This window comes from Myotis daubentonii, chromosome 1, assembly GCF_963259705.1.
Source record: "Myotis daubentonii chromosome 1, mMyoDau2.1, whole genome shotgun sequence".
Classification (NCBI taxonomy): Eukaryota; Metazoa; Chordata; class Mammalia; order Chiroptera; family Vespertilionidae; genus Myotis; species Myotis daubentonii.
The window spans coordinates 67,638,557-67,662,960 of record NC_081840.1 but is presented as its reverse complement, the minus strand read 5'-3'; the positions used below and the strand labels follow the sequence as shown (position 1 = coordinate 67,662,960).

The 24,404-nt window shown below is 46.3% G+C and overlaps 1 protein-coding gene across 1 annotated transcript in view; it reads right to left on the bottom strand.

Moving 5' to 3' along the window:
- GPR176 (G protein-coupled receptor 176) overlaps positions 1-24,404 on the bottom strand; it is a 98,570-nt gene extending 74,166 nt beyond the window's left edge. The window contains exon 1 of the mRNA XM_059705086.1: positions 23,351-24,404. Coding sequence (XP_059561069.1) covers positions 23,351-23,525 — 175 coding nt within the window. The 5' untranslated portion in view covers positions 23,526-24,404. The remainder of the gene's footprint in view (positions 1-23,350) is intronic.

Sequence of the window (24,404 nt, the reverse complement as noted above, 5' to 3'; positions counted from 1 at the left end):
TGCCTGGCCAGCCTGGGTGAGGGGCTGATGGCTGTTTGCAGCTGGTCACACACCCTTCAGGGTGGGGGTCCCCACTGGGGTGCCTGGCCAGCCTGGGTGAGGGGATGATGGCTGTTTGCAGCTGGTCACACAGCCTTCAGGGTGGGGGTCCTCACTGGGGTGCCTGGCCAGTCTGGGTGAGGGGCTGAGGGCTGAAGCTCCCAACTGCTCCTTTTTTTCTTTTTTTCATTCTGGGCCAGCTTTAGCTCTGGCTCCAGTTCTGAGGCCTCTGCTGCTGCTGAAAGCAGGTATCTGGTTTGTTTAGGTTCTATAATTGAAACAATGTATAACTCCAGCTCTGAGATCCTGGCTAGCTGTAAGCAGGTTTCTGGGGTTTTGTTTAGCTTCTATATTTGTTACAATGTTTCAAACTGCAGGCTCAGAGGCCGGCAAGGCAGGCGGGGAACGTTGGTTTCCTCCGTCACTGAAGCAAGCAAGCCTCATGTTAGTTTCAAGCTGCCGGGCTGCCAGCCGCCATCTTGGCTGGCAGTTAATTTGCATATCACCCTGATTAGCCAATGGGAAGGGTAGCGGTTGTACACTAATTACCATGTTTCTCTTTTATTAGATAGGATTCCAAGGACATATACAGCTTGAAAAGCTTTGGAAGCAGTTTCAAAAAATCTAGCTTTTAAGTAACAAGAAAACAGTTCTAGAAGAAACTTTAAATTAAAAGAAAAAAATTGTTTTAATTTATTCAAGAGTGGGAACATCCTCCATGAAAATGTGTGCCTTGACTGTGGATGGCTGGGTGGCCTTATCACACCTTAGGAATTCAAATGCTTTTTACAATGACAAGAAAGAGAGTTTCATCTCATTTCTCTCGCAGGGTAGATGTCTGTCAACAGAAAGTGGACATCCATAAAAGGAGGGGCTTGCACAATCAATCCAGAAAGTCAGCAATCTATGAATAATCCAGAACCCAGTATTTATCTCCTCTGCCACACACCTTCCCTCCCAGCCAGTGAGCAAGATAATTACCCTCAAGTCAAGCTAAGTGCCCCCCAGTCACAGTGGCCCAATGCTGACATACAAAGCATACAAATAATTCTCACTCTGGCATAAAAGTGACAACTTTCTTGGAAGAAAAGCAGATACTGTAAATTTCTCAAAGTCTTCCTGAAACATTTTTTAAAGTAATTTTTACTTCTTTAGAAAAAATGCATACATGGTGCACCATCTGTAATAAAAGGCCCATTCTATAAAATTTTACCTGGTCCTACTCATATCTGCAATCATAACCATATTTACAGACAAATATATCTATACTAATAAAAGAGTAATATGCTAATTAGACTGGGAGACCTTCCAGGAAACCTTCCAGATGTTCTTCTGGACAAAGCCATGGTGGTGGAGCCAAGGTAGAGGCGGTTAGAGGCCAAGAGGGGAGGGCAGTTGTGGGTGATCAGGCTGGTGGGGGATGGGGCCATTGGGGGTAAGCAGACCAGGAGGGGGGGCAGATGGGGGCAAGCAGACCATCAGTGAGGGTGAGTTGGAGGTGATCAGGACAGTGGGGGTGGGGGGCAGTTTGGAGTGAGCAGGCCAGCAGGGGGACAGTTGGGGATGAGCAGACCAGTGGGGATGGAAGGTAAGGGCGAGCAGGCCAGCAGGGGGGGGCAGTTCAGGGTGATCAGGCTGGCGGGGGGGGCATTTGGGGGCAAGCAGGCCAGCAGTGGGGGGGGGAGGGCAGTTGGGGGCAAACAGGGCAGCAGGCAGAGTGGTTAGAGGCAATCAGGCAGGCAGGCAGGCAGGTGAGCGGTTAGGAGCCAGCAGTCCCGGATTACGAGAGGGATGTCCGACTACTGGTTTAGGCCCGATCCCTGTAAACTGGCAGGACATTTTTCGAGGGGTCCCAAATTGGAGAGGGTGCAGGCCAGGCTGAGGAACACACCCTCCCCCGTGCACGAATTTTGTGCACCAGGCCACTAGTTTCTTAATAAAAGTACAGGTATTTGCTACACTGAATTTTAAATATTTCACATTTTTATAATCATTCCACACATTTACAGAATACCTATTGTGTAAAAAGGATTAAGACTGATCTCTGAAACACACACATTAAGAACATTTTGCAAATAAAGTTTTAGGTCTCTTCACCCTTCAACCTCCACCTTTTGCCCTCCCTTCTCATACCTGCAAGTGCCATAGCAATGACACATCTGACAACAAATTACTTTTGCTTTCTGAGAGATCATGACTACAGCTATGGGAAATACTTTTAAATTTTATTAAAATTTTTCATTTGGCCACAGCCTAGTTTCTTTGGTACTTAATTTATTTAAAGTCCTGAGCCTCCATAGCTTAAATAATCAACTAATAATCCATTACAAGGCCTCAATGTGTGCATCTTTTCAGGCAGCTCTTCATCTCTATTCCCTGTTACTGTCAAGAAACTCCCATTAGTTTAGTGATTTGCATGAGGCCACTCTGTCAGCAAGTGACCCTGTCTGTTACTGCTCCCAAGGGTGGCCAATGCAAGGCGTTGTCAAAGTTCTGAGTTATCATCTGAAAACCTTATCATTCATCACTGTCTCTGTGGACCACATTAGTGAAAGTATTCTCATCTGATAAAATGTATTATTTTTGTTTTATTTCTTCATTCCCATGAAGCTGCAATGAATATTGTGTAGGTCAGCTAGACGAATTCACACATGATAAACGAATTAAATGTATTCTTTTTCCTCTTCATTGACAGAGTGATGGTTACTCTTTTTAAAAAATAAGATTTTCAGCCCTCACCAGTTTGGCTCAGTGGATAGAGTGTTGGCCTGCGGACTCAAGGGTCCCAGGTTCGATTCCGGTCAAGGGCATGTACCTTGGTTGCGGGCACATACCCAGTAGGGAGTGTGCAGGAGACAGCTGATCGATGTTTCTCTCTCATCGATGTTTCTAACTCTCTATCCCTCTCCCTTCCTCTCTGTAAAAAATCAATAGAACATATTTTTAAAAAATAAGATTTTCAGTGACTTTATCAAGTGACTTTTTTATCTTTAAATTCCTTCAATAAGAATGACCATCATCATGTCAGAATAATACCTCCTTACAATAATTCTATACTTACAGCTGCAGTCTGGAAGGAGAAAGCACTGGCACCCCTTCTTTCAATCATTGTTGGGTTATGCAAATAAATATAAGCAGAGCCTGACCGGTTTGGCTCAGTGGATAGAGCGTCGGTCTGTGGACTCAAGGGTCCCAGGTTCGATTCCAGTCAAGGGCATGCACCTTGGTTGCAGGCACATCCCCAGTAGAGAATGTGCAGGAGGCAGCTGATCGATGTTTCTCTCTCATCAATGTTTCTAACTCTTTATCCTTCTCCCTTCCTCTCTGTAAAAAATCAATAAAATATGTATTTAAATATAAGCAGAGATAGAACTTAGATTTCTAAGGACAGAGTGAAAGAAATATCTGAAGAATGAGAGAAGTTAGCCAGGTAATAAGGCAGGTAAGAGCTTTTATAGATAAAGGGATAACAAAAGCTAAGGCAAGGAGACTAGAAAGAGAATAACGTGCTCTGAGAACCACGAGTAGTTTGGAATTCTTGGTGTGACCTATAAGGGATGAGCTGGATAGGAAAACAGGAGCCAGGTTGTGGAATGTCACCATAAGGAACTATGGGTATGGGGAAGCACGGGACTTGGTTAAAAAGTCTATAAGGAGGATTCTCCGAAAGGTTGGGGGCTTCTAGGGGGACCCTGCTGAAGGCAGAAGCCCTTGCCTTGACTTCTCCAAACAAGTCTGAGCCCCCGGGTGTTTTACTGGAATCTCTATGTTTAGTCTTTAGACCCGACCTTGTAGAAGCATGTGTCTTCTCAAGGATACTTATCCTGCTGATTGTATCTAGAGGTTAATTTTAGTTCAAGCTATCCTATATAATAAAAGCGTAGTATGCAAATTGTCCCCTTGACTGAGAGGTCGTCCAGGAGTTCAACCAGGGGGCACGGCTGGCCAGGGGAAGGGAGGGAAGCCCCAGCTGGCAGCCGGCAGCCAGCAGCTGCTAGGGACCCTACTAGTGCACGAATTTTGTGCACTGGGTAGTTGTTACAATAAAAGCCTAAGGAGGGAGGCAAACAGGGCTGCTTGGTTGCAATAGCCAAGCAATCCTTTAGCCCTCTCTTTCACAGAAACATGTGTCAGAGTAATCCATTCATCCATCACTCAGGGTCTGCTGGTCAGTCTCAGCATTTGGGGGACCAGAAAAGGGTTCCAAAGAGGAGAGGGACATGATCAGAGTTGTTGAATGATGAATAATCAAGAGAGAGTAAAATGGAAGTATGGAATTTAAGGTTGCTCTCCCAAACAGCCTGACTATAAACAGGAAGAAGAAAAGTGCTGGGGGGAGGGAGAGAACCACAAAAATGGTGAGGCAAAGGAGCCAGTGGAAGCAAGAGACATGGAAGATAAAGGAATCAGGGAAATAACTATTGGAGGAAAAGGCTGCTGGTAGGTTTGTAAGTGTAGGAATAAGAACTTGAGAACAGTATCCACCAATGATCACCTTCCTGCTCTAGAGAAGCACTCAAATTTAGATCTCCTATCCAGAACACCAATTATTCTAGTTCCTAGCTACTCAAAGTATAGTCTGAGGATAAACAGCACCTATAAGTTTGTTAGACATGCACAATCTCAGGCCCCACCGCAGACCTCCCGAATCTGAATCTGCATTGCGATAAGATCCCTAGCAGATGCCCTTACACCAGCGGTTCTCAACCTGTGGGTCGCGACCCCTTTGGCGGTCGAACGACCCTTTCACAGGGGTCGCCTAAGACCATCCTGCATATCAGATATTTACATTACGATTCATAACAGTAGCAACATTACAGTTATGAAGTAGCAACGAAAATAATTTTATGGTTTGGTCACAATAAGGAGAACTGTATTTAAAGGGCCAGAAGGTTGAGAGCCACTGCCTTACACAGTGAAACTTGAAAAGCACTATTCCACACAACCCTGGAGAACTGTAAGGAATTATGGAGAATAGGAAAGGACCCAGAAGATGGGAGACAGGGAAAAGGGAAAGAAGAAAAATAACAGCAAACTTCATATTGGCAACCTGATGCTAGAAGAAATTATTGACAGGAAGGCCAAACATAATCACAATCTGTAAGAGCCAGCAAGGATGCATTAACAATACATCAAGTCAGTTCTGGCTGGTTAGTTGGTTGAGTGTCATCCTGGGCACCAAAAGGTCACCAGTTCAATTCTAGGTTAGGGCATATACCCAGGTTGCAGGTTCAATCCCCTAATCAGGGTGCATATGAGAGTCAGCCAATCAATGTTTCTCTCACATCAATGTCGATCTCTCTCTCTCCTCCCCCTCCACTCCCTTTCCTTTCTTCTTTCTCTCTCTAAAAAAAAAAATAATATAATGTCAGATTCTCATTTTCTTGTAGCAGTAAGCCTAGGAAATACAGTAGAATAGTGTATGTAGGTTTCAGTATCTGATAATATGTCTCAAAATATTTTGTAAACAAGAAATGTGGGATCTGTGATAGTTCTATTTAATGCACTCATAATTGGCTTAACAATTATTACAAAAAATGTTTTGACTAGTGAATTAAAATTAACCTAGATTTGCAGATCTCTGGTGACAATCTTCTCTCTCCAGACTACTTAAGACTTTTTTATTGGTAATTCTGTTGTTGTTGTTGTTAATCCTCACCAGAGAAAAATTTTCCATTGATTTTTTAGGGAGAGTGGAAGAGTGAGGGAAAGACAGAGAGAAACATCGGTGTGAAAGAAACACATTGATTGGTTGCCTCCTGCACGAGCCCCAACTAGGGTCCGGGCCACGGAGGAGCCTGTAACCGAGGTATGTACCCTTGACTGGAATCAAAACTGGGACCCTTTGGCCTGCAGACCGATGCTCTATCCCAGGGGTGGGCAAACTTTTTGACTCGAGGGCCACAATGGGTTCTTAAACTGGACCGGAGGGCTGGAACAAAAGCATGGATGGAGTGTTTGTGTGAACTAATATAAATTCAAAGTAAACATCATTACATAAAAGGGTATGGTCTTTTTTTTTTTTTAGTTTTATTCATTTCAAACGTGCCGGATCCGGCCCGCGGGCCGTAGTTTGCCCACGGCTGCTCTATCCACTGAGTCAAACCAACTAGGGCTTATTGACAATTTAGATGGTGATACAAAACAGATGTAGCTAGTATCACTGAGAGCCATTATCTATAGATATAAAAGGCTAAGTGACCTTTACAACCGCTCGACCAAACGACTGGTCGCTATGACACACTGACCACAAGAGACCAGACGCTCAATGCAGGAGCTGCCCCCTGGTGGTCAGTTCACTCCCACAGCCAACCTCCCACGGCCAGCCAACCTCTTGTGGCTGTTCCTCCCAGCCAGCCGGCCCTGATTGGCCCTGATTGGGACTGGGCAAGACAGCCCATCAGCCCTGATTGCCGGCCAGGTCGAGGGACCCCACCTGTGCACAAATTCATGCGCCGGGCCTCTAGTGTTACATAATGGCATAATCAAACCCCCCCCCCAAAAAAAGAAATTAATAGATGGATACAAAGAACTAAATCATTTTAGTTAAGTTTAGATAAATTAAAATGATTATAAAATTAAAGTGCTAATCTGGACTCCTAAATTGAATAAAAACAAGGATAATGAAAAAGAAGCATAACAGCAGTACATGAAATAAAGCCTTAGGAGTTTTAATAGATGCTTAATTCAATATGACTCAACATAATAACGTTAACATGAAATCAATAGGATAATATGTAAGTTCAGTTCATCCCGCATGCCAAACTCTCCAACAACACAAGACTGTTAAAATTAAAAGGGGGCAGCGGAGATTTAAACCAACTTTTGCATTCTATAACTTCAGATAGTACACAAAGATCCCACAGTCAAAATTAAGGATGCCTGATATTAACAACCAGAAGGCCTAATAAGCAGGCCAAATTGAAGTGGAGAGTACTTTTAAAGCTGCCCACACTCTCCCTTGTTTGTATTCTAATATTTGCATGCTAATCAGGCACATCTGTTCCCAAAACCAAATAGCCTTTAATTGGTCCTTCTGAGCGCCTACTTGCCCCCTCTGTTCTGATCCCTGTGTCAGGCTGAAAATGATCCTTGACTACCTTCTGTGGGTTTCTATATCTGCACTGCTTGTGGCGCTCTTGATGAAGACTTAGTTTCTTAGTTTGGGAGGGTCACTGCATACATACTGGATATTTGGAGGACACGTTTAGGCTTTAAACATCTCAGGGACACTGGGAAGTCCATACTAGTGGCAAGTGGGTGGAATTTCGAGGCCACAATTATTGAGGTATCAAGAAGTCCCAGAAGAAAGTGGAACACCCAAATGACTGAGAGCGACCCCAAACAGTAGGAGGTGGTATGTGACCAGTCCCTGTCCGATGGTACACACTGCCAAAATTTTTATTTCAATTTCAATTAAAATGCTGTGGTTTTTAACTAATTCTGCAGAGATCAAGTAGAAAGATGACTTAGTGTTTTCCAATGTATGTAGCTTCAGGCAGTTCCATCATGTTTCTGACAGTCAAGTATTCCAGATGAAGCTCCATAATGAGATATTAGATTGAAAGGTAGAGAAGGAGGACCTAAAGATAAGGGGGTGTAGTCACATAACTCACCACTCCTTTTATAAAAGAATATAGCTCAAAAGGCACCATCAGAAACCGCCCCACCCCCTGTGCCTTTTTGAATAAATAATTTAGCTATTACTTACAGGATAAGGATTGAGATAGAGATAGTTGACAGAGGAAGAATTAGGAAATTAGGTTATTACATTAACAAAATTGTGAAGCAAGTTTCTAAGTCAGTTTTGAGAAGAGGGAGGCCCTGACTAATCATTCTTAGTCTCACATAACTTTAGCCTTAAGCAACACTAACTATTAAAAGATGGGTAGAACTGGTACCAATAACTCCAAAATTAAATTCCTACTTTTTCCCCATCCCAACCACTCTCACGACATGCAAGAATAAGTTGCCTGAAGGTAACGCTTGAACAATGACTTGAGCACTTACCTTAAATAACCAGTCTTCTCCCTTCCATCCTCCAACATACACCCTCATTACTTGATTCCCTGGAAGATGCCCACTTGTCATCTCCACAGACACTAAGAAATCAGCAGGGCCCTAGCCGGTTTGTCTCAGTGGTTAGAGCATTGGCCCTCGGACTGAAGGGTCACGGGGTTGATTCCAGTCAAGGGCACGTACCTCAGTGGCAGGCTCCATCTACAAGGCAACCTATCGATGTGTTTTTTCTCTCTGTCTCTCCCCCTTCCTTCCACTCTCTCTTAAAAAAAAAAAAAATCAATGGAAAAATATATTTTAAAAAGAAAAAAAAAGAAGAGAATGCTGGCATCCCTTAGGTCAGTGATGGCGAACCTATGACACGCGTGTCAGAGGTGACACGGGAACTCATTCTTTTTGGTTGATTTTTCTTTGTTAAATGGCATTGAAATACATAAAATAAATATCAAAAATATAAATCTTTGTTTTACTATGGTTGCAAATATCAAAACATTTCGATATGTGACACGGCACCAGAGTTAAGTTAGGGTTTTTCAAAATGCTGACACGCCGAGATCAAAAGGTTCGCCATCACTGCCTTAGGTCAATGTTAAAGTGTGAATCACCTGCATCAAAATCACATGCACGTCCACTAAAAATATAGACTCCAAAACCCCACGACAAACCCACAGAAACAAAATTTCTATTGTGGAATTCAGGCAGGTGCATTTTTAACAGATGATCTTTATGAACACTAAGTTTAAGAATCTGTGCCTCGCAATTACAGTCACAAAGTGAGGAAAAGTGATTTCCCAACAGTCAACCAGCCCACTACTCGACAGCAAGGCCAGGCTAGAATCTACCCTTCCTGAGAGCTTGCTGTGACCTTTACCAGCTAGAGCCCACTGAGTTGTTACAATAAAAATGATTTGGCAAAAAGTCCTGTCCAATCTTAACAACAGCATCCCGCTGAGAAACAGGCAGTTAACCCGCTAGTCCCTATTGCCGTCTTTTATGTGGCAGAGGCAGAAAGCGTCATTTTAGGGCTTCTGATAATTTGTAGAATCATCGTTGCTAAAGATCTGCAGCCTTGGGAGAAGGCCACAGAAACAACAGGACAAATACAAAAGGTGCTATTCTCATCAATCAATGAAAGGGTCTGGAAACTGAAATTTGATTACTTTGCCTCTGCTTGAGTCTCGCTTGAACTCTATGTTCCTGGAAATTAAATTCACACTCACGTTGACTTCAGAGAGTCATTCTTTCCTTTCCATTTAGCAGCCTTTGGAAGTGTTTCTTGTCCTAGGAAACTGCACGGGTGGCCCCAGCAAAAAGGAGCTGTAATTAAAGGTGCAAATGAGCACACACAGGGATGCCGAGGGAACCAGGGAGTAAATATCATATACCCCTAACATGAGGTAGACGTGTCCTCAAACATTGTTGCTCAGGAAATACAAAGTCACTCTTAATGCAAGGCGTTCTCTCAATTACTTTATTTGAAACAAGTAATAACTTATTTGGAATTTTGTTTGGAGAAGGCACAATTATCTAAAATTACTTCAATCAACATTACTTTGGGCTTCTTATAAATGTCATCTGAGAGAATAAGTAAAAAAGGAAGCAACTGTATCATTCATCATTCCTGAGAGTGTAAACTCACAACTGCAAATTTTATATCTTATCTAAAAGCCACAAATGGCCCAGCTGGCATGACTCAGTTGGTTAGGCATCATCCAATACAACAAAAGGTTGCTGGTTCAATTCCCAGTCAAGGCACATGCCTGGGGTTGCAGGCTCCATCCTGGGTGGGGGGCATGTAGGAGACGGCTGATTGATGTTTCTCTCACATTGATGTTTTTCTTTCTCTCTCCCTCGCCCTACCTCTCTCTCTAAATGTCAATAAAAATGTTTTTTAAATACAATCCATGAGTGATTATGTCATGGTGTTTGTGAATAGCAATGAGACAAATAGAAAAAACTTCCCCTCAAGAAATCCAAGTGGTGCCCTGGTTGTCGGTTCGATCCCCAATCAGGGCACACACAAAAATCAACCAATGAAGACATCAATAAGCAGAACAACAAATCAATGTTTCTCTCTATCTCTCAAATAAATAAGTATATTTTTAGAAGATCAGAATGGTTACTTGTGGCTCAGGTTGAAATTTCAGTGGTCACATCACATGAGTTTTAAAAAAGATGTTGTGGCTCATTCACACAGCTTACAAGTGATGATGGGCCCTGGAAAAGCCTATGAGGTGGCTCCAAAATGCTTCTAGCAAAAGCAATTGCTGAAGTCAAGAGGCATGTGCAGAATCTGAACAAAATTATGTCGTAAGTTCAAAGTAGAAAAAACGTGGTTCTAATCTAACTCACTATTTTGTCACTGGTTGCAACAAGATACAACAGATTGAGTACACCAAAGTAAGGTGTCAGATCAAGATGCAAATTTTTCAAAGTTTGATCAAGTGGTTATAATACTCTCACCCTCACCCACCTGGAGGATATAAAAGACTATACAGAGACCTGTGGGTAGACACTGTGTCCTACCCACACAGGCAAGAATGGAGAGGTGTTGTCTTTTCATTCAAGCCTAGTAAGGGGGCACCAACAAACCCATGCAGACAGCTTGATGTGTAGCCCCTGGCAATTGAGTTCACAGTGAATTTTGGCTCTGAGAAACCGAAAGGGCAAGAGATGGGCTGATAAGCTACTCAAAGAAGAGGCCAGAGCGGGCAGCCAGTTCTCCCAGAATTTACCAGTCAAGGATGTGTGTGTGTTCCCTTGCATTGGGTGTGGGCCAATGGCAGGAGGTCACGTCAGGGCTTGTCCAAGAGGTCACCTGCAGGAGCAAACATCCCTCTGCAAGGAGAAGCTGGAGGTCCAGCAGCATTCATGGGCTGAGGGCAAAGTAAGCCACTAACCAAGAATATAGGAGGGCACCACCATCAAGCTTGAAGCCACTTACAATAGGATCAGTCTGTACAGCATTTCCGAGCCCTCCATCTCCTTCCTCCACCTTAGCTCCACCCTGGAAGGCCAGGAAACCTTGGCCAGAAGCTGAAGATGGGAAAGGAAGCCAACCAGACTATCTTGCCCAACTTCAAGCTTCTCCTAGGGAACAAGCCTGGACTGGGGATTGTGTGGAGGGGAGAAGTTTTCATTTTCAATCAAGTTTGGTGCTTTGACTCTTTCATCAGACTGCACATATTATGTATAGTGATCCCCCTTTAACTGTGGGTGATATGTTCCAAGACCCCCAGTGGATGCCTGAAACCACGAATAGTACCAGATCCTATATATACTACATCTTTTCCTATACATGCATGCCTATGATAGTTTAATTTATAAATTAGACACAGTAAGAAATTAACAATAATAACCAATAAAATAGAACAATTATAACAATATGCATAGTAAAAGTTATATAAACATACCATTATTAAGTAAAAAAAGGATTACTTGAACACAAGCACTGCAATACCAAGATAATCTATCTCATAACCAAGAGAGCTACTGAGTGAGTAAAAAAGTGGGGATTATAGCACAGAGCTGCTGGACAAAGGATAAAGGGATGATTCACATCCCAGGTGGGACATAGCAGGACATCAAAAGATTTCATCACGCTACTCAGAACAGCACATAGTTTAAAAATTATTAACTGTTTACTCTGGAATTTTCCATTTTGTATTTTTGGGTGGTAACTGACCAAGGGGAACTGAAACCTGGAAATTGAAACTGCAGATAAGGGGTGACTACTACGTTAAACTGAGAGCGTTTCATGACTGAAGAATAACCAGAGAAGCCATGGAATTATCCATACTTTCATTCAAGAAGGTCATTTAATGAAACTGAAATAAAAAGGAATGAACATGGATATACGCAACTATCTGGATGAATCTCCAGGAAATTATTTGGACAAAAAAAAATCCCAAAAGGTTACACACTATGCTATTCCATTTATATAATGGTCTGTGAAATGACAAAATTATAGGAATAGAGATGAGATTAGTGATTGCCAAGAGTTGAGAAGGGGGTGAGTGTAAGAGGAAAGTAGATGTGGTTGTTTAAGGGCAACAAGAGGACTCCTTGTGGTGATAGAAATGTCAATATCCTGGTTATGACACTGTACCCATCAGACCTACCAGGTGCCACATGTACTATTAGGGGAAACTAAGGAATGGATACACAGCATATCTCTTTATTCTTTCTTACAATAGTATGTGAATCTACAGTTATCACAAAACAAAAAGTGTAATTTTTTAAAGGGTGCTAAAAGCTGTGTGTACACCAGTGGATTGAACAAGTGATGATCAGCCTTTATTACACTGATTTACATCCTATCAGCTGAAGATGCTTTGAATCTTTTGTAAAACCTACTGCATTTGGTTGTGCAAAACCCAGGGTTTTCAAGCTAATATAGGGTTGTCCCCCCAAAATGCATATACACACTTTGAATAATTATAAAGGCAGTGTTCATTAAAATACATTTCATTTTCAAAATTGAGCTATCAGCTGCTAAAGTGTGTATACATTTTTGGGGACACACTGTATTTGTTGACTGTGTTAGTGTATTAGTTTACTAGGACTGCCATGACAAAGTACCACAAACTGGGTGCTTAAAACAACAGAAATTTATGTCTCATAGTTATGAAAACTAGAAGTCCGAAATCAAGGTGTTGAAGGACCATGCTTCCTCTGAAACCTGTAGAGGAATCCTTCCTTGACTCTTCCAAGCTTTTGGTGGTTTGCCAGCAATCCTTGGTATTCCTTGGCTCACAGCCACATAACTCCAACCTCTGCCCTCATCACAGAGTGTCCCCCCTGTGTGTCTCTGTCTTTACTGGCCATCTTATAAGGATACCAGTCATTGGGTTAAGGACTCACCCTACACTGGTATGACCTCATCTTACTAGTAAGTAAATTATCTGCAAGGACACTAGTTCCAAATAAGGTCATATTCTGAAGTACTGGGGTAGGACTTTTACATATCTTTTAGGAGGCACAATTAAAATATTCTGTTTGTTGTTTTCAGACCTCATTCAACATCCCTACTTCCACCACTGAGCTTCCAGGATAGAAACTCAAGGGCACCACTCTGATCTCACACATTTAGGATCCATCTGTCTCAGGATAGGCAGCCAAATGCCACCTGGAGCTCCCTGATGATAACACTGCCTCTCAGCTACTGTCCCATATGCAGGGTCAGGCCCCCAGGCTGCTTCTAGCAATAATTGACTTTGCCTAGGATCCAAAAGCCTCTAAAAGCATCCCCATTCGCTACTGAGTTCAAAATGTTGCCTGTCTCAATTCATAGGCTCACTCTACCTTAAGTCAGGCTATAGTTTCTGTCCTTGTGGATTTCCTATCAAGAGACCAGCTGTTGCTCCAGATCTGGCTTTTGTCAACAATGCTGGCTGCTGGCTATGAATGGAGTGTCTGAATCCTGGCTGTAGGCAGAATTCATGCTCATTTCCAGAAAGCTCTTAAGCCTTATACAAATCAAGATTTAGTTAATTGTTCTATTTAATTGATTGTTCTATTTTGTTCCCCCCAAGTATTTCATTCCATTAATCAATACTTACTGAGCACTAACTATATGCCTGGCCCTGTTCTAGATGTTGGGGACACAGCACTGCATGAGACAAAGTCTCTGTCCCCATGGCTCTGCATTTTAAGGGAGAAGGACAGAACACAAAATAAACAAGGTAATAGCTGGGATTATAACTGCTATAAAGGAAATAACCAGGAAGATGTGATAGAAGTGGAAGGGGGACTATTTGAGATAAACTGTCTTGGAGAAGTGACATCTGAGCTGCAGTTGAAAGGATGAACAGAAGCCAGCCACAAGAACCATCTAGAGAACATTCCAGGGCAGAGAGAACAATGAGAACAATGGCCTTTAGTGGTACTGAACGTGACATGTTAAAGAAATGGAATGGTTTTTGAAGCTCAGGGGGATATCTCTGCTTTTCTCCTCTCCACCTTCCACCACTTGCTTAGTGCATTCTACCTAAGCACTGGCTATTCAATATGACAAAGCCCACATGAGTCTGGCCCAGGTTCTTCCTGTACTTGGATGCCTGGACCTTGTACTGACAAAGCACTTGCCCTGGGTTTGGACCAGCTGAGGATACACATATACATCTCCCCCCTCCCCCCACCGCCCCGATACACCCAGAAATATCCTGCTTAGACCATCCTGAGAGATGGACACTGGCCATGGTGGAATCTGAAGCAGAAAACAATGAGCAGCTCATTCCCCAACCACATACCTGACAGCTGTCTGGACTTAATCCACACCACACAACTGACTGTGGTGAGGGTTCTTACCTGGTGACCTCCTCATGAGCTTTTATAAACACTCAGGAAAACGGAAACCAGCTTATGACCCAAAGGCTGTTGAGATCATCATCCCCTGGGAAGCTACATTTAACAATAGCAGTATTTCCCTTTTCTAACACAGCTCAATTTTTTTGTTGTTACTAAGTTTTCATATTAATTAACCTTGAACAACTACTTATGTGTAAATGACTTTTGATAAGTTTTAAAAGGATGTGTCCGTAGAGAGAAAAAGTATCAGAGGCTATATACTGATTCAAGAGAGTTGCCAGTGTTTTCTAATCCAGTACGCCCTCCTCTGGGCCCTGTACTGCACAGGCCTTTGACAACCCTATGGTGGTTAACCTCTCTTACATTCCTGGGCCTGAGTATGACCTTCCACTCCTGACCTTTTGCACAGCCAGGCTTACAGTCCTCTCAGTGTCCGTGAGCACCTCTCCAGTTACCAGCTTGTCTCTGGCTTCTGTTCAATTCTTGGGGTTCTGGGTTTCAGCTGCTTTTCATTCCTGGGCATCAGACTTCCATTGCATAAGGCCCTGTCTAACTTGTTTATCTAAATGGAGGACAAAAAATACTAAAATACACACACACTGAGTGGCCAGATTATTATAACCACCTGATGTTTGTAGGCAAATTAGCTACAATTTTGCACTGAAGTTGCTAGAGGGCCAGACCATTATAAATAGGGAAGCAGGTTGTTTACCACGACAGAAGTGATTTAACAGCCTTTGAACATGATATATATATATATCACATGATATATACACACACACACACACACACACACACACACACACACACTAGTAGCCCGGTGCACGAAATTCATGCACTAGGGTAGGGGGGAAGGGGCCCCTCAGTCTGGCCTTCACCCTCTCCAATCTGAGACCCCTCAGGGAATGTCCAACTACCTGTTTGTGCCCACACTTTTAACAGATAACAGCTCCATTGTTGTTTCTTTCTTATGCTTAAATCCATTGGAATTAGTAGGTATTCAAAGTGTGTATACATTTTGGGGGGACACCCTATATATCTCTAGTCAGCGGTGAAAGAAACCAACAGCCGATTTGGAACCCCCAGACAGGTAACCTCGCTCACTCCCCACACGTCTCCCCACTTCACTTTCCACCTTCGTGGGCAGCAGGAGAATCAACGTTTTCTCTCATTAATTCGGAAAAGCACGTCCTGTCACCCGCTGCCCGGCAGGAGTGCACTAAGCCCCAAGCAAGCGAGGCTCAGTCAGGGCAGTCTTCGCTCATGGGTGCTGGCACCCAAAGTGCACATTCCTCCTCTACAATCGCCCTGACTATCCCACTGTTTCACTGAGAGGACGGAATTCCTCTCTGCCTCTGGGTTCTTGATCTTGAACGCTGACCAAAGGCACCTCAGCGAGGGCCGCCCACGCCCACCAGGTGTGTCTGTCTGCATCTGCTCCCTCCTCAGCACCTGCATTAACCCCCTAGAGGTGATCTCATAGCTGCATTAGCCTCCGTGGGAACAGGGCATCACCACTCCGCCCTCTCACTGTCATCTCACAGGCGCCCACCCTCAGCACCCAGAACACCCAGACACTCTCCAAAGGACGTGAGCGCATCAAAGGGGATGTGTGCACATCCTGTGGGGGTGTTAGGCATGCTGGGTGGAAGTGCGGTGGAGAGGCAGGGGGAACTTGTGCATGCCTTGGTTTGCAACTGTTGCAGGCGTGGGAGGGTGACAGTGTGCTGGGGGATGTTCGCATGCCAGGGGGGGATGTGCACATCGGAGGCCTCTGGCTTTGCAGATCCGCAAACCCCCATGGTGCGGCCAGGAGGACGTCAGTCTGGCCCGCCACGGTGGCTGTCCCTGCGATCCTGCACCTTCTGGGCCAGGAGGCGGATCTTGCGCAGCCACTCCTGGGCACTGATGGCCTGCAGGCGCTACTTCAGCTCAGCCTGCAGGCTCCGCTTGGCACGCTCACAGCTGTCACCACTGCCATGTGGGGAGTACAGGCCGCCCTCCGCCGGCCTGCCTCCCCTGTCCAGAGGCTCTCTGCACTGCTCACCTGCCCAGAGTGATTGGGGCTGGGCGGAAGCCAGGCGTCCTGCCCTGCCCAACCCCGGCCGATCCGTCCCTGTGCGAGCTGCCGCCCCGCTGGGAAGAGTCAGGGATCCGGGTCCTGGGACCGCAGACAGCCTCAAGCACTGCCCCCCCCCCCCCCCCCCCCGCCCAGCAGGGTCACAGATCTGGGACCGCGGACAGCCTTGCCTGCTGCCTCCCACCTTCAGTATGCAAATTAGCCGCCATCTTGTTGCTTCATGATGGGGGTCCCCACTGGGGTGCCTGGCCAGTCTGGGTGAGGGGCTGAGGGCCGTTTTCAGGCTGGCAGGTGACTGAAGCTCCCAACCTCTCCTTTTTTTCTTTTCTCTTTTTTATTCTGGGATTTATTTACCTTCTATGGCTGTCACTGGAACTGAGAGCCGGCTTTAGCTCTGAGGCTCGGCTCCAGCTCTGAGACTTCGGCTGCTGAAAGCAGGTACTGGGTTTGTTTGGGTTCCATAATTGAAACACTGTTGCAATCCTGCTGGCTGAAGCCCGGCTGGCTGAAAGCAGGTTTCTGGGGTTTGTTTAGCTTCTATAATTACAACATTGTTTCTTAGAGTGCAAGCTCAGAAGCCGGCAGCGGCAGGCGGGGAACCTTGGCTTCCTCCATCACTGGAGCAAGCAAGCCTCCTGTTCACTTCAGCTGCCTGGCTGCCAGCCGCCATCTTGGTTGGCAGTTAATTTGCATATCGCCCTGATTAGCCAATGGGAAGCATGTCGGAGGTACGGTTAATTACCATGTTTGTCTATTATTAGATAGGATAGGATACACACATACACACACACACATACTTACAGTATGTCACTCTGGATATTTCTGTTGTGTGACAGGAACTCAAACTCACACAAATTTAAGTCAAAAAGGAGGTTTGGGGGTTTTGGGTTCACCTAATTAGAAAATACAGGCTCAGGACCTCTCAAACAATACCATCAGGATGGTTTCTCTCTCCCTCACTCTCTCCCTCTCCCACACCTCCTGCTGTCTCTCACTCTCACCTCTGCTTCTCTCTCTGCCCTTATTCTCTCCTAAGCAGACAGCTCCTGGCTTCCTTTATCATTGCTTAGCAGCCCCTTTGGAAAAATAGGGCTTCTCTACCAGCATCTCTGTCAAGGACTTTGACCAAGCCTGGATCCTATGACCATCCCTGGACTAATCACTGGGAACAGGAAACAGAATCCAAGGTCTCCGTGGTCGGCAAAATGCGGCTCGCGAGCCACATGCGGCTTTTTGGCCCCTTGAGTATGGCTCTTCCACAAAATACCACGTACGGGCGCACATACAGTGCGATTGAAACTTCGTGGCCCATGCACAGAAGTCGGTTTTCGGCCTGGGCGAGTCTATTTTGAAGAAGTACTGTTGATATTTGGCTCTGTTGACTAATGAGTTTGCCGACCACTGGTCTATATCATGTGCCTTCCCCATCTCTCTGGGTGGGAGTGGGGTTATATAGAGCACTGTGTGGGGCAGTCATATAAGGAACCACATGAGGTAGACTACAGTTTGAATCACTATTCATTCCACAATCTTCAACCACCTGCTACCCTCTGCTACACAGGCTGGAAAGCTAAAAATATTACTTATCAGTCAGCCTTGCAGTTAGGGTGCAGGTTCATGATCGAGGTTCTGCCCAGCAGCTGTTCCCTAAGAGAGCGGACATGATTAAGGTGACGTGTTGGCTGAGTGCAATCATCAAGTTTTCTTGTAAATGCAGGGAGATGACAGATGCCATTGCTGCTTCTAGGACAGCTGTGTCCTAGGGTTCTGGAGTCTACTCCCTCACTTCACTGGTGGGACATGACAGCAGCTTCATGATTTCTGTTAGAGCCAGTGGCATGATTGGACATATTTCTTGACTCTGTCCCTAGCTCTGTGACATCCAGGCTCTCCCATAAATTCTGAAAGCAACCTAATAACCCATAATAAATTTCTTTCTTCATAAACTGTCTAGTTTGGTATAGAAGTAAAACTTAGTGTAGAAGTAAAACTGTGTCCTGCTGCAATATGGAAAAAGATGCACATTATGTCCCATAGTCAGGAAAAAAAACAACAAACACTTGGTCTCTGAGCCCCTTTCTTCCCCCAAAATAAAGACACATTAAAAAGACCCAGGCTCAGCTGGTGTGGCTCAATGGTTGAGTGTTGACCTATGAACCTGGAGGTCACAGTTCGATTCTCAGTCAGGGCCCATGCCTGGGTTGCAGGCCCGAACCCCATTAGGGGGTGTGGAGTAGGTAGCCAATAGATGTTTCTCCTCACAATAAATGAAATCTTGAGCCTTTTCTGTAAGTTAATGACTCCTAATAAGAACTTTACTGTTTTCTAACTTTATTGACTTTTGCAATGCTGATAGCTGAAGATATGACACAATCTTTGAGGTTATAACACTAATGTGATTTAAATACTACTTTTTCCCCAGAATAAACATAGTAACTGTAAACTTGGTAATCTTGCAGTGGCTTTCTTTTAAATGCTTGTTTTATATTTGACAAGCAAATCCTGAACTCCTTGCAGTTCATCTCAACAAATAAAATGTTTTTATTTTATTAAATGTTTTTGTAGCGGTGTCTTCTTTTGACAATAGGCTCTGTTGTTTGCAACTGAAAAATCTGATGAGTACTGGAAGGGAGGCTGACCAGTGAATGTGCACTTGTTTGGGAAAAGCTGTGCTGTTTGGGGGAAAAGGGTGTGCTATAGAATAAAAACAGAAAATTTCCCTAAATTATTTCATAACTAGAGGCCCAGTGCCTGAATCCGTGCACGGGTGGGTCCCTAGGCCTGACCAGGGCTGATCTGGATTGGGCCAATCAGGGCCGGGCTGACTGGGCCTGCTAGCCGGAGGGAAGAACAGGGGGAGGGACTGCGGGAGGTTGGCTGGCCAGCGGGCCGTGGGGAGGGACCAGGGGAGGTTGGGCAGCTCCTACATTGAGCATCTGCCCCCTGGTGGTCAGTGCGCATCATAGCAACTGGTCAACCAGTCGTTCCAGTCATTCAGTTAGGCTTTTATATATATAGATAGAGGTCCTGTGCACAAATTCACGCATGGGTGGGGTCCCTCAGCCTGGCCAGTGATCGAGGCCTATGGGGGGCGGGGACGTCAGCCGGCCACGAGAAGAACCCCGGGAGGTTGGCCAATCGGCCCCCCAAATTGGGGCCTTTGGGGGGGGTAGTCAGGGGAGGTGCTGTGGGTGGTTGGCAGGCCGGCCCCACCCCCGATTGGGGGGGGGGGAGGGGGACCTGATCAGGGCAGGACCAGCCAGGGGGAGGGACCGTGGAAGGTTGAAGGGGACCAATCAGTGCCTGGACTGGGTTGGTTGGCCACCGCAGTGCACATAACGACTGGTTGGTCTGGTCGTTCCAGTCATTGCATCATTCTGGTCACTGGGCTTTTATTATATAGACTAGAGGCCCGGTGCACAAAAATTTGTGCACTCAGGGGGGCGGGGGATATCCCTCAGCCTGGCCTGTGCCCTCTTGCAGTCTGGGACCCCTCGGATGATGTCCACCTGCTGGCTTAGGCCTGTTCCCCAGGGGACCGGGCCTAAGCTGGCAGTCAGGAATCCCTCTTGCAGCCCAGCAGCCCGTGGGGGATGTCCACTTGCCAGAGGGGAGCAGGCCTAAGCTGCAGTCAGACATCCTTAGCGCTGCTGAGGAGGCGGGAGAGGCTCCCACCACCACCACTGTGCTGGCAGCTGGCAGCCGTCAGCCTGGCTTGTGGCTGAGCAGAACTCCCCCTGTGAGAACACACTGACCACCAGGGGGCAGCTCCTGCATTGAGCATCTGCCCCCTGGTAGTCAGTGTGTGACATAGTGACCAGTCATTCCCAGTCATTCTGCTGTTAGGGTCAATATGCATATTACCCTTTTATTATGTAGGATGTTATTATAACTGAATAATGTGGTATATGTTATAAAGTATAAACCCCAGCGTAAGTGTAAGGCTGATTGGTAGTAACCATGTTGGCAGGTAAGTCAAGGGTACCTAACATTGCACAGGAAGCATCCATCTGCCATTAGCAAAACTCTCCTTGTCCTTGCTCATTAAAAACCCTCTGTGGCCTTAGTCAATTCTGCTCAGTGGATAGAGCATTGGACCATGGACTGAAGGGTCCCAGGTTTGATTCCGGTCAAGGGCATGTACCTCGGTTTCAGGCTCGACTCCCAGCCCCAATAGGAATGTGTGCCCCCTTCCTTCCACTCTCTCTAAAAATCAATGGAAAAATATTCTCAGGTGAGGATTAACAAAAAAATCCTATATAATAAAAGGCTAATATGCAAATTGTCCCCTTGGGAGTTTGGGAGACTGGGAGTTTGATCGCTTGCTATGATGTGTGCTGACCACCAGGGGGCAGCGCGGAACATGGAGAGCGACCAGCAGCAGCGGCAGGGAGCTGAGGGAGCCAGGGAAGGAGGAGGCAGAAAGGCCAGCAAACCTGATTAGCCGATTGCCGTCCAGGACTAGGGACTCTACGCATGCATAAATTTTGTGCACTGGGCCTCTAGTAAATAAATAAAGACCCTCTGAATTTCATAAAGTGTCCACAGGTAATGTCTGCCTACATGAAGGGACCATCATTGGAAATCAACATCTTTCAGTTCTCTTCAGCTTCCTTCCTTTGAAGTCCAAATCACTACTTCCTTTCTCTTCAGTTTAAGACAGCACATCGCCCCAATTGCCTGATCTGTCCTCAGCTCCCTTATTCTTACAGAACCGTTGTATGTACATACATAATAAATTTGGGTATTTAGTCCTGTTAATACATCTCATGTCAATTTGATTAGACCAGCCAGAAGTACTATGAAGGAAATGAGAGGAAAAATTCCCCTTTCCCCACAGAACTATTTTTAAACAATAGAGGGCCTCTGGACATCTCAATGAAAAATTCTAGAGAATAAAGGAAGTATATTTGAATTTATTTAAAGAAAAAAAAGAAGGGCTCATTCATCTACACTACGGGACAGGGAAAAACAAGTAAATTAAATTAGAGTCATATACTATTCTAGTTACTATTTCATCCTCCATTTACTTTTCGACCTTATAGATTCTTCCATGATAATTTTTTTTATTCCTAATATGTGCCTTTTTCCTAATATTTTGAGCTTCATAAAATCATACTTGCCAAGTTTACTTGCCTTGTAACTGATTGCACATGACTTTGGAACTTAAGCTCTGAGCCTCAACTGTCTTTATTAGGAAGATTCAATTACATAGATATGTTTGTATGCATCAAATCCTCAGAGAACAATGAATCAAGAATACCAGTAAGTAACAAGTACACAGGGCTATGTTTAGCTAAGCTTTTAAGGAAACCACAAATGCCTTTCACTTTTGCACAAGTTCTCTGATCTTTGATTTCTAGACATTTAAACATTTTTTTTTCTGAAAATAAAAAGGAACAAATGAAATTCTCTTAGGAGGACCCAAGTAATGTGGAGGGGGGGAAATATGGCCCCCTAGGCCAAGTCAGACATAACCAAGATCAAGGGGGAAATCAAGTCTCCTGTTTAGAGATGGCCACAAAAGCAGTTTTTGCATGTCAAAGTGCCATGTGGAAAGAGATGAAATAAGGGCATTCATAAAAACACATTTTAACACACACACACACACACACCTAGACATAGTCACACTGAGGTCTACTCCTGAAAATGCTCTCATGACAAAAAGTAGAAGACAAATATTATGATAGAATGGGACAGGATGATGACAATAAGAGAAATTATGAAGGGAAATTCCAAACACTTAAAATTCTTCCATTGCCTTTTTTATGTCAGTTATTTTGGTTTCCATGGAAATTCATAGCAGTCTACAAATAAGTAATCTATGATTGCTTCAGGCCATAAAAATCACACATAATCACAATCTTTTTACATCATTATAAATGCCACATCAGAGAATTCGCATTTGAAGGGAAGCCACATATTTACATGTTCAAGAAGCTTCAACAGAAATGAATACTGATAGTATCATTTATTACTTAAAAGAGTCGCTACCAGAAGTGCTGATAACTCTCACACCAGGAGACACACGGTTTTTTTTACTCATTTCAATTCAGTGGCGTTTCCTTCTCCCAACAAGTATAACTAAACCTGTTGAATGTGGTGTTTTGTGTTTTTTTTATCCTGTCTTTATTCTATACTTCAAACAAAACACAGGTAGAGAAATAGACTGAGGTTTGTTTTGTTTTGGTTTTCAACAATATCTGAAGGCAACAAAGTTGAACTCCACTGGGTTGTTTACCAGCAGGTCGATGTTCCGAAGAAGCCAGCCATAAGACGCGCAAAATACGGCTCTTTGAAAATAATTTTCCATACAGGGAATAGATGAGAGCGGGAAACACATCCGTCATCAGCAACCCAACAGAAGCCTTGTTCCCCGCTGTTTGTAAACAAGAGCTGGGGGCAGCGCTCCGCCCGGGCACTCGAAAAGTAAGACAGTGGTTCTCAACCTTGGCTGCACATTAGAATCACCGGGGAATCTTTTTAAAATCCTGATTTCTGGGCCTCCGGAGGCCCAGGTGATTCTAATGTGCAGCCAAGGTTGAGAACCACTGAAGTAAGAAATGCTGGGCACGACCCTGCGCGCATCCCGACCCTGCGCGCATCCCGACCCTGCGCCCATCCCGACCCTGCGCGCATCCCGAAGCGTTCCGCAAGGGCGGCCTGGGGGAGGCTGACCTCCGCCGGCACCAGGCACGGTCCTGGGCCGGGAGAAAGCCCCACGGGACAACCCTTCGGCTTCCAGCGTGGGGCGGGAGTGGACCGTGCCTGCTGAAGTTCCCCGCAGTTCCCCCGACCTTCCTCAACCGCCTTCCACTACCTGCACTCGGCCGTATGGGGACCGGATGCGCGCCTGTGCCCTCGGGGCCAAGCCCGCGGGAGGCGCCCGGGCGGACGGCTTACCGAGCAGCGAGCCTACGAAGATGACGACCTGCACGGCGGTGGTGAAGTGGCGGTACAGCTGCGCCTCGCCCAGCTCCCCGAGAGCGCTGCTGCGGTTGGCGCCCGCCGCCTCGGCGCCCGACGCGTTGCGCGGCTCGCTGGCGTTCCGGGAGACCCAGCTGCCGTTGTGCCCCATGGCGAGGCCGGGGCTCCGGCTCGGCTCGCCGCCCGCACGCCCACCTGCAGCCCCGCGTCAGCCTCTCCTGCCCCGGGCGCAGAGGGGCGCGCGGGTGCCGGGTGGAGTCCTGGAGAACCCGGGGCAGCCTCGGGTCCCCTCACGACTCCACATCGCCAGCCCCGGCACCTAGGAGGCGGGGAGGGAGGAAGGCGAGGCGGCGCCCCATGCCCGTTCCCTCGTGGGTCCCGTCAGCACCCACATGAGGGCGGCGCGGTCAGAACCCGCCGAGCGTGGCCCGACCCTCTTCCCGGGGGGTCAGCGCAGCCCAGCCCACTCGGCGGAGAGGGAGCCACTCAGGGGGGCATTTGGTGGCCACAGGACGGAACTCTCCGCTCTCGCCGCGCACTCCCGCCTCTGCTCCTGGCACGCCCCCGAGGGTCGGGGCATCCCTCGCGAGTCCCCTCGGCTGCCGGGCTCGGCCCCCCTCCTTAGCGGGAAGAGACAATTTGGCCGAAGCCGTTTTTCAGTCCTGCCGGCTTCGAGGCTGGATGGCGATGGGAAACCTGCGAAAAGCCCAAGCCAAGTGGCCGAAGCCTCGAGGGGAACCCCGACTTCCCGACGGCGCCCAGGGCCCGGGCAGAATGCCCTGCATCTCCCCCGACTACCTCGCCCTCAGCACCTGGCGGTCCCCCCGGGACTCCCGCGCGGTGTCCCCCGACCTCCGCCTCCACCCCACCCGCCTCGGCGCCGGCTGCAGGGAACCCGTCCCACAGCCCTTTTGCCTCTGCACGGCACAGCGCCCCCTTTCGCGACCCCGCTCCGGCCCTCGGCGGCTGGGGGAGCGCCTCTCCGCCGCGCGGGCACCAGCGAGGTCGCCCCCACAGGGGCAGGGCACGG